The 18,517-nt window shown below is 35.4% G+C and overlaps 1 protein-coding gene across 1 annotated transcript in view; it reads right to left on the bottom strand.

Moving 5' to 3' along the window:
• ADGB (androglobin) overlaps positions 1-18,517 on the bottom strand; it is a 122,616-nt gene that overhangs the window by 40,853 nt on the left and 63,246 nt on the right. The window contains exons 15-22 of the mRNA XM_086460412.1: positions 16,669-16,732; positions 14,950-15,052; positions 13,778-13,919; positions 11,546-11,660; positions 9,927-10,094; positions 7,859-8,002; positions 3,264-3,268; positions 1,020-1,201 (exon numbers count right to left, since the gene is read on the bottom strand). Coding sequence (XP_086316538.1) covers positions 1,020-1,201; positions 3,264-3,268; positions 7,859-8,002; positions 9,927-10,094; positions 11,546-11,660; positions 13,778-13,919; positions 14,950-15,052; positions 16,669-16,732 — 923 coding nt within the window. The remainder of the gene's footprint in view (positions 1-1,019; positions 1,202-3,263; positions 3,269-7,858; positions 8,003-9,926; positions 10,095-11,545; positions 11,661-13,777; positions 13,920-14,949; positions 15,053-16,668; positions 16,733-18,517) is intronic.

Genomic DNA, 18,517 nt, shown 5'->3' with positions numbered 1-18,517 from the left:
CTGTGAGGCTAGAACTAATCACTGTGATCTAACTTTCTGTGTAACGGTCCTGTTAATATTAATTGCTATTTCATCATATATAAATGACTAATCCCTTCTGAATTTGATGAGTGTCTGTGATTTTAAAGTTTTCAGTAGTTGAAAGTATGAACCAAATCTTGGTTTATTCTGATAAATACCTTATCTTTTAAAAATAAATGCCACTGTTTCTAGTTTGAATGCATCTGGATTCAACTGACAATCTTTGAATCTCAGACTAAAGACTTTCTTGTTAACCCTTCAGATCTCAGACCAAAACCTCATTGCTATCAAATTCCTTTTCTTATACAGGTACTTAGAGATTATAGTGAAGTCATTCTTAATCCTTTCTTAAATTACAAACTAACAGCCTGAAAGTACAAGGCCTTTCTTTAATCCTGATCCTTACAACTCTACCCAGAATTTCTCAGTTGTTACCTGTCTTTCTTGGACTGTTGGCACTGCATTTGGACACAATATTACAGCTGAGATAACAGAACTGCTGAATAAGAAATGTAACACCAGTCTTCAACTGCTACCTAAGATTCCTCTACTTATATACATAAGAATGAAGGATAGTATCAGCACAGTTATCTTTTGAGCACAGTATCAGCCTTTGATGCTATTTTCTGCTGATGATCTATTATGCTGCTCAGGTTCTTGTATGGACTCTACTCACCTTTCCAGAAAAAAAAAATTAAAAATTAGCCCAGCTCTGAGCTAAATCTGCATTAATGTAAATTCTGGTTTAATACTTATGAAAATCTAGGGGGCATGTTTTTCCTCTACTTTTTAGTCTCATATGTGCTAATTGAGTCATTAGGTTGAACGCTATTCCTAGTTTTATAAGAGATCAGAGATTCTACTGTAGTGTTCCACTGCATTTCAGTTCATTTTAACTAGATATCAATTAGTAACAAAATCTTTACAGTAAATACTTGAATAAGGTGAAGCATGAAACACTTTTTTTTTTTTTTTTAAGGTGTTTTTAAAGGACACACCTGGTTTTCTGCTGTTCAGTACTTTCCTAACATAGGTCCCTCTCCAGATAGCTTGAAGTTTAACAGCTGCTGCTTCTTCTTCAGAAGTGGGAGTTCGGTTCTGCCAACTACTAAAGGCATTCTTCTCACAGCTCTCTGAAACTAGGGGAGGAAAATGAGCAACATCAATAAAGCTGGACATCCTGTATCTGCTTGCAATGAATTTTTAAAAATCTAAAAACCAAACACAAAACGAGAGAGCTATATTCCAGAAGAAGAGTGGTATCTGCATAAAAATTCCACTTATGACAAAAATACCACTCTTAAAATTTTGCTTTTATCACTGTAAAATTAGACAAAATATACTGTCTAATTACACAAAGTTGGCGTGCAACTACTATGCTAATTCCAAATACCAAATCATTGAATTCTTACTTCTCTTTACAGACAGCTATTGCACTGCATTTTTAAAAATCAAGTCTCCTAATGTAATTCCAAAATATCTTTCAAAACATGAACCAAGAGGATGTGATACACTAAAGCCTGACTCTGAATACAGCTTAAAAGAGCTTCACCAAGACTTTAAGTGCTTCTGTCTCTCAATCTGATTTTATTAAGTAATCATTTAAACACCAATGTTGCTCAAAACATTGTATTCAACCTTTGCTAAGGAGCTATAGAATAAGAGTAAGATCTACAATAAAGCGAGAGTTCATTTCTCTGACTGTGACTTGCTGTTACCAAGGAGTTTTGGAGTGGAACAGAAATTAGCAGGTTCTGACAGGTTAGTAATGAGCTCTTTAAAGGCATCCTTGCCTAAAATTAGCATCCTGGGAGTCATCAGCACCAGGGCTTAGGGGGAGGGTGTGGGGAGCAGCATTACAAGAAGCCAGTGCCAGGGGGCCAGTTTGGAACTGCACAGATAACAGAACAAGGGCAGTGAGACAGTGCTCCAAAAGGAAGCATCAACAAACAAAAATAAGGAGAAAAGAGAGAAATCTCCTTGAAAAAATGCAGACAAACTAGCTTAGGAAAAGATATTGCTGTCATCAGCCAGGAGATCATACATTTCAATCTGATCTCTTTTATCGAATATTGTTAAATGTGGCTGTGTTCCCAACTATCATTCCTCATTATTGTCACATTTCCAAACCCCAGAAAGACTCTTTAATATTTAGTGACTCTGAAAGGTTCCACAAGTCCACTTCAACAGACAACTGATTAGAACTCAACAATATGAATGGCACAACCACTTCTATAAAATGGAAGCATATAATCACAGAACAACATAGGCTGGAGAGAACCACTGAAGGTCATCTGGCCCAATCCCACATCCAAACCAGGATCAACTTAGAGCAGGTTGCTCATGATCTTGAGTAAATGTCCAGTCCATTTTTTATTGACTCCAGGGATGGAGACTCCACAACCTCACTGGGCAATCTCTTCTAATTTTTGACTAGCCTCAATAGTGAAAAATGTTTTCCTAATATCCAGCTGGAATTTAACATGTTCTAAGATGTGTTCTGTAACTGTGCATCTCTGAAAAGGGTCTGGCTCTTATCTTTTCCCATTTATTCATCAAAGTAACATATTTTGAAATGAATTTGTCCCACCTACAAGCTTGTCTATTTTATAATTAAATAACCCGGTGGCAAAATTACTTTTGACCCCACTAATCATTGTTTTCAATGAAAAGAAACAGACTTCCACTTTCAGCAGGTATTTAAAGCTCTGCTGCAGAGCCTATCTTCCCCATATAAGGCAAAATAATATATTATGAAATAAGTAAAAGTTGTATACTTTTTTATACAAACACACAGTTACACAGACCGACCTAACAAGTAAGGAGAGCCTAACACTGCACCTGAATCAATAATACAGAAAAATGTGACTACATCTAATGTTACTCCTTGTTCATCTAAGCATCTCTTGTTCTTGTTGCTTCTTAATCAATAATGAAGTAATGGACAACTTCCCACAGAAGACGGTGCCACCTGCACTTGGTTTCGGACAGGTAAGCAAGCAGTTTAGTAGTGTCAGGTTGTATGTCACTGCAAATAGGCTCTCCTCTTCAATCATATGAGAACCTTGTAATAGGTGCAGAAAAATGAATGCTGTATAAAGAGATTACATAGTGGCAGGTGAGTCAGATTAGCTTGCTGAATGAACAATTTCAATTTTTTTTTCTCTTGGCTTAGCTTCCTGTGAAATCAGCAAGCTGATCGGATTCCCTAGCATCTGTGCAACTGCTCATGGTGGGATTACATGTTCTGGATGGGAAAGGGAGAAGGGCAGGACTCTAGTAGTAGCATTTAGTGAAGCTAAGGTCTAAAAAGATCAGAATGTGAGCTGCATTTAATCAATGGCTTACATTGTATTTCAGTATTTGTATTGCTGACAACATTCATAAGATCCAGCGAACTGTGAATTGCCTATAAGCAGACTCTTAGGGTCCAGAAGTAACTAAAACTGACTTAAATATCACGACTCTAGTATTTTCTTATTATTGTGTTATGTTTCTGCCAACTCAGCAGGCTAAATCAGCTCAGCACAACCTTTGATCAGTGCTGGAACTGCAGGAAGGTGTGGGGATAGTACTGCAGTAGCCTGCAGTTACACTGGTTTAAGCTGCTGTGAAACATCAGCTTCAGCTTCACTTGGGAGGGACAGTAAGTATTTATAGCTCTGGTCAGAAATTACAGCTGGGTCTTATTCTTGCAGTTTCTTCAAAGGAATTGAAAGGGCTTGCATTTGCAAAAGCTGAAAATCATAGTGTCATAAGCACTTACAACAGCATTTATGTTTTTATATACCGCTATTGATTACAGAACTGTTCACCTGTACCTGTTCAGATCTAGCCCGGTAGCTGTTTCCCATGAGCCTTTATATGAGACCAGGCTGATGAGTTCAAATTCCAGCTCACCTGTCACTGAACCAAGATCTCAGTGTTCCCATTCCTCCCTCAGAACAGAATGCTGAAATGCTGATGGAGGAGTACTCATAGAGTGTTGGCTTAGTGTTGCCCTATGAACAAACTGAAAAGTTTATCCACTAGGCATGTCAAGTGGACTCCATAACTAGAAATAAATATGTATGTCATCAGAAAGAATGCATTTAATTTGTGGGCCGAAGTATATATGGATACATAGTCAAATGTTAAATTGTTTCTGAATATACAAACAGAACAATTCAGATGCAGTGTCACACAGAGAAACTAATTCTATTCGTAGAAACTCTCAAGTTTCCCCAGATCAGGCTGAAAACTGGAATGTTTTGTGAAATTATATATTCCTAGACATAGAACAAAAGTTTGTTCTAACTTTTTAAATAAAATATCATAAAAACAAAAATACTGTTTCTTTGCAACATACAAATCTAATGAGGTAAAAATTAAATACTCTGATCTTCAAATGTTTTTTTTTGACTTAACGTTTCTTAATATTTTATATTATAAACAAAGAAATATGTTACTGTGAAATACTTTAAATCAACCAATATTAACTAGTGGATGCTTCAAATTTGACATTATGATTGAAAACTGATTTGTCAAAAATTTCTGACATGCTTTAGTTGTTAATCAGAAGATACTCTGCTAATAATAAAACCGAAGTTCTCAAAGCAGCCTTGCAAGACTTTGTTCACCATAAAATCAGCCGCAGTTTTCTTGTAACTGTGGATGAGTAGGCAATGTAGGCAATGTAATATGATGCTTGTTTTGAAAAAGATCTGGTTTTGTGTGTACTGGAGAGGCACTCTACATATCCAACTAAATAATGGCAAACTTTCCCACACCCCTTACTTGAACACAAGTTTAAATCCAAAGTGCAAGAAACAAATGTCCAGGATTATCTCTCCAGTCACCCAGCACAATTGTATGATCACTTCTTTTAAACCATGCTTCTGTAAGAAAGAGAAGCTTCTCCTGGAAAAGAACAGGGCAAGAACAGGACTTCTCAAATACACAGATTTTTTTTTTTTTACACAGATAAGATAAGCTTATAGCTAACAGCTTGACTTCTAGATAACATAAAATTTCAGACCAGAAGGTTTTAACAGAACTGCACACAAAAGGCACTCTAATTCTAACTTTAAAGTTGAAATGTATCCATGAGAAAGAAATGTACCCTTTGAATTGTGCCTAAATGACTGTCAAGTGTCTGACACTCCTGGAAATCAGTACCACAGACTTCCAGTGAATTTATGAACTGAGTTGGCTTGCTATAGGGCCCAGTGAAACCAGGACAAGGTAAACAAGAGGAAATGTGCAACAGAGCAAGCAGTATTGAGCTGTCAAGACTGTCTTGACTTATCTTGTGTAACGTCATCCTGATATGCTTCCTTTCCCAGGAAGCATCGCATACCTCTGTAAATTCAGCACCTCATGACTGCTCAAAGTTCTGCAGGGTCTCTTTATCTATTGTCTTCCCAGCAGACCATAGAAAAGCCACGCCATGGAGAAGTACTCAGCTTCAGAAACTGCCATCTTTTTGTCATATGTTCACATGGCATGATCTTCCACTTTTTTCTTGTGGCTCCTGAGCTAATTGCTCCATGGGGATGGGTGGTATTTGGCAGACAAGTAAATGTCAGTAGGTCATTTTCAGGATGGCTTCTCACAAAACGTTCCAGGCATGACTGCTATCTGCAGCACATCATAGTATCCTTGCCCTCAGTAAATCTTGAGATTAATTTGGCACACAGCGCAAAATGAATATGCTAATATAAAATGGACATGGCATTTCAAAAAAAGCTTGGATTTGACCTGATCTACTCTCAGACACAGGCAACAGAAAGACTTCACTCATCCGTTACAGTAGTTTACACTGATGACTGTCAGGTTCCAAAGGGTAATAACTCAAGTCTTGACAAGATCTGAGCAACTAACCTGACAACACAGCAGTGCTAATGTGGGCCAGGCAAATCAGGTGCTGCCAGTCTTTGCAGGCCTTCCTACAATGCATTTCTCACCTCACCTGTTTTTTTCTTGCTATCTACCTATTTTTTTCTTGACACTGCACTAGATTTATGTTTTTATAAATGCAGCTATCTCCATTTGTTTAGAGTTCTGGGATAGAACCTGAGCAAAAGCATGCATTTATTCCAATGCAACGTTTATTAAGCAGGGCAAAATGTATATCCAAGGTCAATAAAGCCAACAGGAAACAATTCACTTTCCAGTCCAATAGGAATCTTTTGTAACTTAAGTCTGCAAAAGCCACTATTAGAAAAAGATATATTGGACACTGGAGGAAATCAAACTGAAAAAGAACTTTCCTCCTCCATACATTTATTCCACTTGTTTGATTCACCCCCCAAATCCTAAAAAATATTCTGCCACAGTGGATCTCATAATTCAGTAATATACATAAGGCCTTTGCTATACAACATGTGAACTGTGCTAATTATTCAAATCTAATTTAAAAATGTCTTCTATTGCTGACAAGTATTTAAGGGTTTTTTGGGGAATACAGAAATCAGTAGCATAGTCATCTTGAAAAATGTGACAGGTGTTGTTGACTTCAAGTGGTGTGACAAATGTCAATATGCCGACGCTTGTAACATATACTCTTGCCATAGGATATAATTCTGTGAAAAATACAATGAGTTGCTCAGTCATTCTAGCTGATCATTTATCTCTGATTAGTCACAGAAGAATAAAGCAAAGAAGAAAGGAGATCTGTAGGAAAGTCCCCATTAAAGAGTAAGAGATAAATATATGTCCTTTCTTAAACAACAACAGTATTACATCATTTTATCAGTGAAGATATTTGTGTAAATTTTAATGAATATTTTTGATACTAATTTTCCAAAATAAATTAACTAATGAAAGAAAGTTAGTATCATTTTGATTGACCTAGGAGAAAGACTCTATACTGTAAGTTAATAATAGCAGAAGGAACAGCTAAGTCACCCTGAATGACCTTCAAATGATGGTATCTTCCTGCCAATTTTCAGATAAATTATTTTGCTGTCATAATATGAAACCATACACATAAATATGAATAAGAATATTAGTAGATGTAAAAGTTATATAGACCGCAAAATGAGTTTCTTAAAATGTAAAAGAGCCATATATGTGGTTATCAGGCAAACTTAATCCCTACTGCTTATGTCTCCAGCCTGCATGCAAAATGACACAAAGAACCTGCGGGAAGAGAATTATCCTTGCTTGTAATAAATGTTTGCCTTCCAACAGCTCCTCCCACAGTACCTTCAGGTATATAGAATACCCTAATCACAGGCTGGAGAAGAGCTGCATGGTGCTGTAGCTATTTCCCCACTACATATGTGTGACTAGCCAGCTAACTAGCCAGTCCACATGATAATTTGCCAAACAATAGGTTTAAAAAACAAGCAAGCAAGCAAACAAACAAAAACATAATACCTCCTAAACAAACAAACAACTCTCAACCCATCACCAAGAAATAGCTGAACTATCAATTAAGGTCCTAACCTGAGTCTTCCTTCACTCTCATTTCCTGAACAGTATATGTATTTAAGATCTTTCCAGCTGGTAATTTGAATAAGAGCCAAGATCTGCAGTACATCAGGTAAAAAAAAGCATCTCTAGATGCTTGTTAATGCTTGTCACTACTGACAAATGCAAGACAAGGAAAGTAAAGGGCAATTTTATAAATTTTATAAATTAACAAAACATGAACAGACTTTCTGGAAGAAAGAAAATGATCATTTACGTTCTGAGATGAGTCTCAGACATGCTATCAACAGTAGAAGGCTTAGGCTTCTCATAAAAAATAACCATGCTTACTTAGGCAAGAAAACACAAGATTGTTGGAGAGCTGGCTTCCTTGCAAGTAAGAACAGGCAGATATATTTGAAGTTATTAGCAATACAAATACAGTACCTGAAGACACAGTGTCATCCTCAGAAACTTCAGTGTCTTTAAAATCCAAAGTGAAGGACCTGAAGGCAAATTTATAGCTGTAAGGAGCCTTCTTGCCTAATACATATTTGATCAAATACCAAAATGCACTATTGAAAACCTAAAACCAAAAAGAGTAAAAGCATTCAAAGAATGATTCATTTTTAAAAATTGATTTATATTGCTTCTCATTATTGTTTCAAAAACTGTTTAGCTCTTTTCTTTTTTCATGCAAAAATGAAGTCTTTAACTTCCTCTAACAAATTCAGTATCTGAAAATTAGTCTCAACTGTAGGATAACAATGCTTCAAACCAACAATCAAGAGAAAACTTGTTTCATGCCTGGCTTATTAAGTACAGGACTGACTCAACAGTGTAAATTTTTATCACCCGAAAATATCTTAGTATGTAAAGTGATAGTCTCATACCAGAGGACAGAAAAACATGTTATAATCACCATCATGACAATTGGCATTCTAATTAGAGGTTTCTACTAAACTAGGAGGTGGCACCACATGGAAAAGTAGGAATATGTTGATGGGCAAGAGGGGAAGATTTGTTGTCCCACTTACAAATTGATGGCTCTATTTTTATTCTCGACATACTGATGCTCTTTAAAGAGCAGAAATCCAGTTTGTTTTTCCTTTTTCCAATAGTTGGAAATTTTAGAGTGTGTTTTTCAGAGCTTGATCCATAATTTGAATTGAAGAACATACTAATAACCTATTGGAAAAGACATAATTTTTCTCTCCCATTGTCATTATTTTCATATTTTTCTGCTTTCTGGAAACATTTTATCCAAAGTTAAGTATTTTAATATTAAGAAACACCTCCTTTATTTTGAAAGATTTAAGACCAGTGGAGAAAGAATCTACTTTACTACATTCTTACGTTCAGAATAATTTCTCACTGTTTGTATTAAAGATAATTTCCATATTTTCATTCTTGAATTGCTGTTGGCTCAGTGCCTCTCATTTATCTCCTTTCTGGTTTTCTGTTCCTTTACAACTATACATTGGTCTCTTAGAGGGGGAAAGAGGAAGAGATATGTATGTTCACACCTACTGAATTTTTCTTCAGGGCCCTAAGTTTTACACGTATTTCATATTAGCATATACATTTAAAATTTATATTTTCCATTCCAGAGAGGTCAAGCCTATTTTTTCTGTTGGACTTGGCATGAAAACTACCTCTTTTGTGAGTGGTGTACCTGGAATCATTCTTTCTTAATTCTGTTGGTTTGCTGAATTTGAGTCTGATATCAAGTCCATGTATAAAAGCACTGGCTTAGATGTTCTATTTTATAATATCACTCATTATAAAAATATTAATCTTCTATTCAGTCTTCAAAAATACACAGTCTAAACTGCATGAGCTTTCTAGTACTTTGATGAAAGTATGTGAATCTGGAATATATAAAGTACTGACTATAGAAAAATCAAGTTACAGCAGTATTTTCAACATTTGCATATACATAAAAATTAGTATATTTTTTACATAACTTTTTTTGCTGCAATCTTTTTGTAATATTGAAAAGCTACAGTATGGAGACCTACAGAAAAGTGTAATGTTTTCATCATGTATCTAAAGACCCTTTCATTTATCACACACACAGAGCAGAAAAGTTGAATAAGAATGTTGCAGTTTCAAACATCAAAGAAAAATGACTCAAATACTGTGAGTGAAAAAAACCTCATTACTGCCTTCATTAATATAAGCTATAATAATATTTTCCTGTGAAATTAACATTAGGCACAGAAAGTAACCATGGCTGTTCTGCATCTCAGGCTGTGTCTTTTAAATCCAAAATTAAGTCATAAAATTAAAAAAACCTGATGCTTTCTGCCCCAAAATATGCTAAACTAAACTAACAAAAGACTCAAATTTAGACGGTACTACGTGTCACTTGGGCTTACACTTAATAACGAATGCCACATTTGGAGCACTCAGTAGGACCTTTTTAAAAGCATAGCCATTGGCTATGTTAAGCTGTTATCCAGATTCTGTAGCCTTTAGACACACGTTTATTAAAATTGTTTATTCACCCTGAAGTGTTCTTCAGCCATTCCAGTACCACGGAGGCCAGGAGGACAGTGAGCTAGTTCCAACTCCTTCAAGGCTTTAGAAAGTTCAGGCTTACCACTGAAACTATTTATCACATTTCCAACAGCTTTCAGGATAGCTGTAGCTTGTTCTATAAACCGGTAGCTCTCCTGGAGAGAAAGAATGAAAATAACCATTGTTCGAAAGAATGCTTTAAGATTTTCTTTTGTTTTCCTTCTAGGCTTTGAGAGCATATGACTGTTTTTTCTGTGATGAAGAATAAAACTTTTCTGAAGTCAAGCAATTGTTATTGATTTTATAAACTGTAAAATCAATTAGGTCTCTGGTATTCAAAAGCATAAAAATTTTCACTGATTTTAGCTACAGAAAAAAAAAAAAAAAGTTATAATACCATAACAGGCACCATAACAAATATCTATTAAGGATTTTATTTTTCCTGTATCATTAAGTCCTAGGACATTTAATAAAAAATAACATGCAAATAGAAACTTTCTACTGCAGTGATAATAAGACTCTGGTTAGCTGAAATGCTCAGCATCTCCTCTATTATAAAGGGACACATTTGTAACCTGCTGAAAACAATGTTCAAATACATGCTGCCTAAAGCATCATTAAGCTTCATCAGGATTTCTGTGCAAGAATGTGGACACTTTCCTGCAAATGACACTCTGCAGAGAAACTGCTGTCTTCAAAAAGAAGTGCAGAGAAGACCCCAGCATATAATTCTGCTTTATTTTCTTGGTGAGGAAGAATGTTTCCTGAAAACAAGTGGATAGTGCAGCCACAAGATATCTTTAATGGCCCAACTTCTATTTAAAATTCTTTGCTACAATAAATGTAAGAAATTTGTACAAACTGTTTTAATGTCCTATTATTAGGACTCTGAATATGCACTGCTATGTAAATTTGCTGTTACAGTCACCTTTCAAAATATTTTTTCACAACTGTGCTCTAGAAGCTATACTCCCTCCCCTCAGTGTCCATGACAAATATCTGGGCCTACAGCTTGCCACAGAAATCTTGAAAATACGGATGACAGTGATATCTGTCTGGATTGTAGGCAATGAAGAACAAAAGCTGTTGTAATTACTCCCCTGGGCCTCTTATCTCAGCTATGAAAAGTTGTTTGAATCAATTGTTCATTTTAGATACAAAAGCTGCTCTGGGACCCAGTGAGTAATATACGATCTCATGGGTCAAAACAAACTTCACTGATGTGCCAGTTTATTTTACTAGGCGGGTATTTTTGAATATTAATTAGTATTTTATCACTTTTACCACATGCCTCAAAAAGAGCTTATACACTACCTCTGATATGTATTTTAACACCCGTATTTTTACCATTACATTTTATGCTGCTGTTCTATGTAAACCACAATACTACTCAATGCTTACTTGCATATTTATATACAACAATTGTTGCAATATCCATCTCAGTGCCTGCTGTGCTGTAAAACACAATTCTTTTATGCACTCATCCATTTCATATTGAAATTAATATTTTACCATTAAATATGATAACTTTAAATGAAGATGCAACAGTACTTCACTTTAAAACTAAAAAATACCATTATGACAATGCTTGACTGGTTATGCATACCTTTTCAAGACCTGGCATCACAGTATCCTCTTCTCCAAAGACACACGGCACCATGCTACAGAGATGAATATGGTGCCCTATGGGAGAAGTTACGGTGAAGAGCAATGTGTGTCGCCTACATTCAAAGAAAAAAAAAAAACAAACAAAAAGCACCTTTTTTTTTTTAAATCACAGCAATACTTAAGCTTTTCCTTTCATACGTTTTGTAAAAATGAAATCCCTTTCTAGATGTCCTGGCTCTTCAAATCCTGCATTTCTAATTCCTTCTCAAAAATCTCCAAACATAGGCAGTAGGTAAAATAAGAGAAATCAGTATTATTTATTTGTTTGTTTGTTTAGGTTTTATTTTTATTTTCTTTAGAAAAATAGGTAGTTTCACTATTTCAAAAGGATACAAACACAAAGTTTTTTACTCAGGATTACAGCTAGCTACACTTAAAAGCATATCTGCTCTAGAAAGCTTAGAGAGGAAGTCAGGTGTTCTGGTCATGCATTACTTACAGCATAATTTCCATGTTTGCATTTAAAAACCAGGAAAAATTAATGCTAGATGAACATTACAGAGTGCCCATTTCGTGAAGCTGCTGTTGGCCAAACCACTCAACTGTAACCTCCTAAGGTGGTAAACAACAGAAATTCAGTATGTCTTATTGGGGTATACTCAGCTCTTTCTTGTTTGCCTGATATAGAGATCCTATAATGGATTCTAATAATAAAAGAACCCATTCTAACTATAGTTATACAACACAGGGGATTCATGGTCTTCTCTCTAGTCAACAATGTCCTGCATTCCCACTGAAATACTTGAGAAGCTTGCTGATACTAAATGGTGAAGCTTCATGGTATTATATGAGTCAGAATGGCATTTAGCTGGAGAAGCTTATCCAGGCCACAGCTTCAAAGTGTTAACCAGAGATGCAGCACTGAGAAAAGAAAGGAGTGTTATCCCCCCACACACATACTCGCACTTTTTTCATTGCATCTCCTTGTCAGTGAAATTTGAAACGTCCCCTGGCCACCAACAGACAGAGGGAAGAAAGCACCTTCCTGGCTCAGCAAGTCATTTCTCATTTGGAATGAAATGGGGAAGTGGTCAATAAGCCCATTTGTCTCCCACACCTGCTGTAAATTAAATCTTCCTGACAGCCTGCTGGCTCTGCCTTGAGTAGAGAGAATCAAAGTTGAGAAGCTTATCAATTTGAGTTGCTTGTATCTCTGGCAGCTTTGAAATTTCCAGGTGCAAAAACATACACGTTTTTAGCTTCCCTGCAGATCAGAGATATGCAACTTTTGGAAACTACACTAAGAAAATACATGTGGTGGCAGAACTAATATATATTCACAATAATAACTTTTCCATTTTTAGTTTGAATCAAAAGAAATGGAGAGCGCTACTAAAAATCTTTTATTTAATATCAATGTGCTAGTATTGTGCAATTTTCTTTCTATGCTCATTAATTTGAAACCTTACTTGATTTTTCAAAAATACATTTTGTCTCATCTCTTTGAGATGAAACTGGTGATTCCCTGTTTTTGGAAAAGTAGAAGGCCTCAATAAATTACTTAGCAAATTTATGCTTACAGCAAGATATGAAGATGTCATCTTCCATGTTTCACTGGAAGCATATTCAGAAACTAAGATATATCAAAGGCTCTTGCCTTTTATCTATTTCATTCTTTAAACAATCAGTCAAGGCTCTAAACTGAATACCTAGAGTTACATGCAAAGAGAAATAAATCATATTAAGCACTATGTGAATGTGAAGTAAGATCTACAAGGCTTCATGGATAACCTCAGAATTTCTCCTGTCACGTTTCATAAACTCTATTTCAAGAAAAGCTATGAAACCTCCTATGGTATCATCATACCTTGAAGTTCCACTAAAAAGCCTAATTCTTTAATTTTTATTGGTACTTCAGGTAACATCTCAAAATCATTCTAGTTAGAAACACTTTTAAGTAGGAATTTGTATTCTAGTTTATTTCTTAGCAAGTCAGTGTGATTTTTCTTGCTAAATGCTCTTAAATAAGAGTAAAGAAATCAAAATCTTTATAAAGGTTTGGGTAATTATTTTAATTCATAGTAATTTTGCAGTCTTCCTAGCTATCAATCAGTTTGATATTCAAAAAACTTATGTTTTAGGAAATAAACTCTTAGTTACTATGTAAAGTAAAAAACATCTCCAGTCTAAAGACTAAAGTGTTAGGACAGAAATGAAGCATCGTACATACCCAACAGGAAGATTCAACACAGTAGCTTTGGTTGCAGATGTATGCATTTTTAACACAAGTTCTCCAGGAGCCACACATTTCCAAGAGAAATGTTCAACCATCAGCACACCCTTTGAAATACTGGAACATTCTCGTTTAGTACCTAGAATAAGAAAGAAAAAAAAAACAACCACCACCACCACACAATTGCTGGGGGGGAATAACAGTAAAATTAAGACAAATACACTTATGCAGAATCTGCAGCTACTTCACAGTCTTTGGAAATCTTCATTCAGGCTTTGATAACTCAGAGAAAAAAGCCATTTATTTAAAATGCATAGGTGGTATACATTATGGTTTATTTGTATTAGTTACTAGAAAATAATAGCTAAAAGAATGTGTTAGGAGGATGTGTAAATCAGACATCTTCCAAGTCACTTAAGGCTGCCCTAAAACTCCATAAAAATCCATTCTGTCCACATGCAAATAAAGCGAACAGCCATACAAAGCTTATATTCATATTATAGTTTAATTATTTCAACGGGATGGTCGCTTTGATTTTTTTAAGCTTTCCTTTGGTTCTATCTACTCTAATCTAGATGCACTAAAATTATGTCCATACCAAATGTTTAGATGTCTGATTAACTTAAGCCGACTGTCATAATATGCATTAGCTTTTCTGAATGCCATTCTATGAATTTCATAAAATACAAGTGATTTTTATTTAAACCATCCAAGCTGTTGGATCTTGAAATAAGCTGGCTGTAAATATACTTAAGAGCTTACTAGGCACCGGTTTAAAAATCACTTCAAAAATAAACTTCGGTCATACTGCTGATTTTACTGCATTTTGATCAGCTAAGGCATAAAGTAGCTTGCAAGAATGGAATTTGTAGAAAAAGAAACCCTAAGAAACACAAAGAAATCCACACCAGAAATATATTAATGAATAGCTTGCAGCAAACCCTAATAAACAGTAAAGGGAGGGATGCTTTCAACAAAATATTCATCATTAATACTGAAACAACAAGAAAGTATTGCTCAAATATCAGTGTATTTCACAAAATCGATTTGACTATTTAATGCTAAACTCCTAAACTGTGCCAAAATATACCACAGCCAAACAACAGCACAGACATATTCAAGTATGGGAAAACCAAATACTAACATGCACTTTTCTATGTTGGCCTTACCTCCCGTATCATCCCAGCGTACTAATGCAGAGAAGCTAACCAGGATTTCAATGGGCATCAGACTGTCCACAAGTAAATAATAGAAGACTCGGTCATCAGTAGACTGAATAGAAAAACAGACATTTGTTCATCTTTCATTTTCATTGAATGCTCTCTGCCTGGGCTTTTACAAAGTATAACTAAGATTTCAGATTACGCGACCCTAGGCATGGTATAGGAAGTTAGTAATTAGCTGTCACTATGTCTTCCAAATTTCAGATATGGCATTTAAGACCAGAGCCTCATGCTGCATGTATAAACCACAATGTTCAGTTAAGAGAGAAAAGGAAATAGAGACATCTCTTGAATGAGAATATATCTACTTTTATGTAATATTCTTCATATGTATCTCAATGTAGTAGTTCTACCTGCCAAACAACATTCAATGGAAGACCAAAAATTTTGTTTTGTGCTGCATCTTTCTCATTCTAATTAATTACAGTAAACTTGAAAGAAACATTCCTTTAACTTGTAACACATGACTGATTCTGCCTCATTATGTTTTTTTTTCCTACAAAAATGTATGGAGGCAGCATTTTTCACTCTCACCTTTAATACATAATTCCTATGCCAATATTAGAAACTACAGAGAGATTCTACTGTTTCTGGAAAGTCTTCAAATTCTGAAGGTAAATGAGCTTCTTTGCTTCAGAACTCTTTTAATAAATGTCTTCCTACATTATCCAGAGTCATATCAATACAATTTTTGTATTTGAACCTGGAATACCACTACTATTATCTTCATGGTGTAATAGAAAAATGTTCTTTTATAAGTCTGATACAAAATTTACCTAATAGTGTACCTCATCTGTATCAATGTAAAAAAAATAGAACAGTTTTACAGCAAAGGGTTAGTTTTTCAACACAATAGCACAGAGGCTTATATAGTCTTGATGCTGATTACGGCTTGTGAAAGCATACCCATGCAGTGATTAGGAAAATTTCTTATGATGTGATTACAAATACAGAGAGGTGTGAAATTTCAGGTATACTACAATTATGAAGGGTAATCCATGTAGTTAACTTTCTCAGTACAGGATTTTACATAAAGTTCATGCATGGAGTTTTCATTTCAGTACTCTGCAATTACACTATAAATTACAGTATAAAACTCGAGCTGGAACAGGGTATTCAAACATGTTGAATAACCTTCTGATAATACAAAACCATGGCAAGTTTAAAGAAATACTGTAATTTCAGTGTAACTAAAGGGTATTTCTAATCCCTGCAAGAGAACCTTGTAAATTACTGAAAGACTTAGCATGTAAAGAGAAAATGGAGGGCTATGCTATACAGACTCCTAATTTGGATTCTAGTTGACAGGTGAAGATGAAGGAAAATCAAAGGGCAGATTCTGCAGCTGAATCATCATTAAATTTAATTTAGCCTCCAGATTGTTATAAGTTAGATTTAAACAGAGGATGGCGATCTGATTCATTGTAATATATACTCTCACTACCAACTTCCATAATTTACATACTCAATTTTTTTTATTGTGCAATAGCATTCCACATTTTATTCTTTTCTTATTTGCTAGCAAACACTATCTTTGTATTGACTATAGTAATCTTAATGCATTACTACTTTTTTAGTAATAGCAGTTCTATGTGGTCTACCAATATCATTTAGCATATATGTATTATCTAATCATGTAACACTTTGACAAATACAGTCATATACCTTAAAATCTGTCTTCTGATAGTTATAGGCATATGTATGTGGCTTGTGGAAAACATACAGGTTCCTAGGGAGAAAATAAAATAAAAATACACGTAGGAAAATCTTAGTATAAATGATATATTTCAGGTAAATATCTATTTCATAGCATAAGATACTAATTTTACTTTCATATATCAGACTCCCAGCTATTTCTCAAAAATGGTTCAAAATTTTTAGTTTCATAAACGGTGAACACAATTCATCTCCAGAGAAAGAAGCTGACATTAATTTCTACCTTTGCTGCACTTCTACAGTTTTCCATTGGAGGTCAGGCCCCTGATTTGTCCAATTTGAATCTATAAACGGTAATAAGTTAATATTACTCTACAACTCCCACATCTACCTGAAAGTTACGGTAATAAAGTTATCTATAAAGCATTATTGTAAGGAAGAACTATTTTGGATAGTTTATTAATGTGCTTTTTCAATTCGGTGATGTTTGTTCACCTTTAGAAAGCTACTTAGTTCCTGACAACAATTTTTCCTGACCTTTATTTAACCAAGGGCAACATAAATGACTTCAGCTTTACTTGAGGGTGGAAAAAGATGTGAAGTCCAATGTTTTACATGAAGTAAATGTTTTGATTAATCAGAAACTTCACAGGGACCCTGATCCACTGCTGACATCAATTCTAAATTTTCCTCATTTCTCAAAGTTGCTATGAACTCTGAACATTCATCTTATTTTCAATGTATCTGAGATGTAGGTATGTCAGACAAGGAAATGCTTGCAACAGAACCAACTGGTAAAATCACAGAATCATAGAATGGTTTAGGTTGGAAGGGACCATAAAGATCATCTAGTTCACCTCCCCACCATGGGCAGGGACACCTTCCACCAGACCAGGTTGCTCAAAGCCCCATCCAACCTGGCCTTGAACACTGCCAGGGAGGGGCATCCACAGCTTCTCTGGGCAACCTGTTTCAGTGCCTCACCACCCACACAGTGAAGAATTTCTTCCTAATATCTAATCTAAATCTACCTTCCTTCAGTTTGAAACCGCTACCCCTCATCCTATCACTACCTGCTAAAGAGTCCCTCCCCACCTTTCCTGTAGGCCACCTTTAAGTACCAGAAGGCTGCTCTATGGTCTCCCCGGAGCCTCCTCTTCTCCGGGCTGAACAACTCCAACTCTCTCAGCCTGTCCTCATAGGGGAGGTGCTCCAATCCCCTGATCACCTTCATGGCCCTCCTCTAGACTCACTCAAAAATCTGAGGTGCCTAATTTCTTCTGAGTAATAAATTCTTCAAAGGTCAATCAAGACACTTTGTTTACAGCTACTTTATCAGTTCACCGTGAAAATAAGTAAACTCTCACCTGTTCAGGGACAGTAATAAGAAACTGATAAATGGTCTATACCTTAATTAATATTACAGAGGTCTACAAAAGGTCGACAGTACTTTAATGTTTGGCTAACAAGCTAAAATGTTCATATTTTATGTTCTCTCTGTATGATACTGCAAGCAAGACTTTGAAAGGAAAGGAAATTACTTTGCTTGTGATGCTTTTTTCTGAAGGCCCTGGGCCTGATGGACCTAGGCTCCTTATAAGTCAGGCAAACATTAACAAGTTCTAAAGTGATCTATGATCATTTATTCCTAAAGTTCCTGTAGTGCTCCTGTCTAAAGTTATACATTCTCCCTCAGAGATGGAGTAGAGTTTAATATCTGCTCAAGAAAACACTCATTTATGAAAAGAAAAGCTTCAAAAAGATATCTCAGTTACAAATTCCAATGAAAAGAAACCTGGGTGAAATTTTCCCTGACAAAATTACTTCCCTCAGCAATGTCAGAATCTCTGAAGGATTT

Source organism: Leptosomus discolor, chromosome 2 (assembly GCF_034619465.1).
Source record: "Leptosomus discolor isolate bLepDis1 chromosome 2, bLepDis1.hap2, whole genome shotgun sequence".
NCBI classification, from domain to species: domain Eukaryota; kingdom Metazoa; phylum Chordata; class Aves; order Leptosomiformes; family Leptosomidae; genus Leptosomus; species Leptosomus discolor.
Note: the sequence above shows the minus strand (reverse complement) of the source record. Positions and strands in the feature narration are given on the sequence as shown.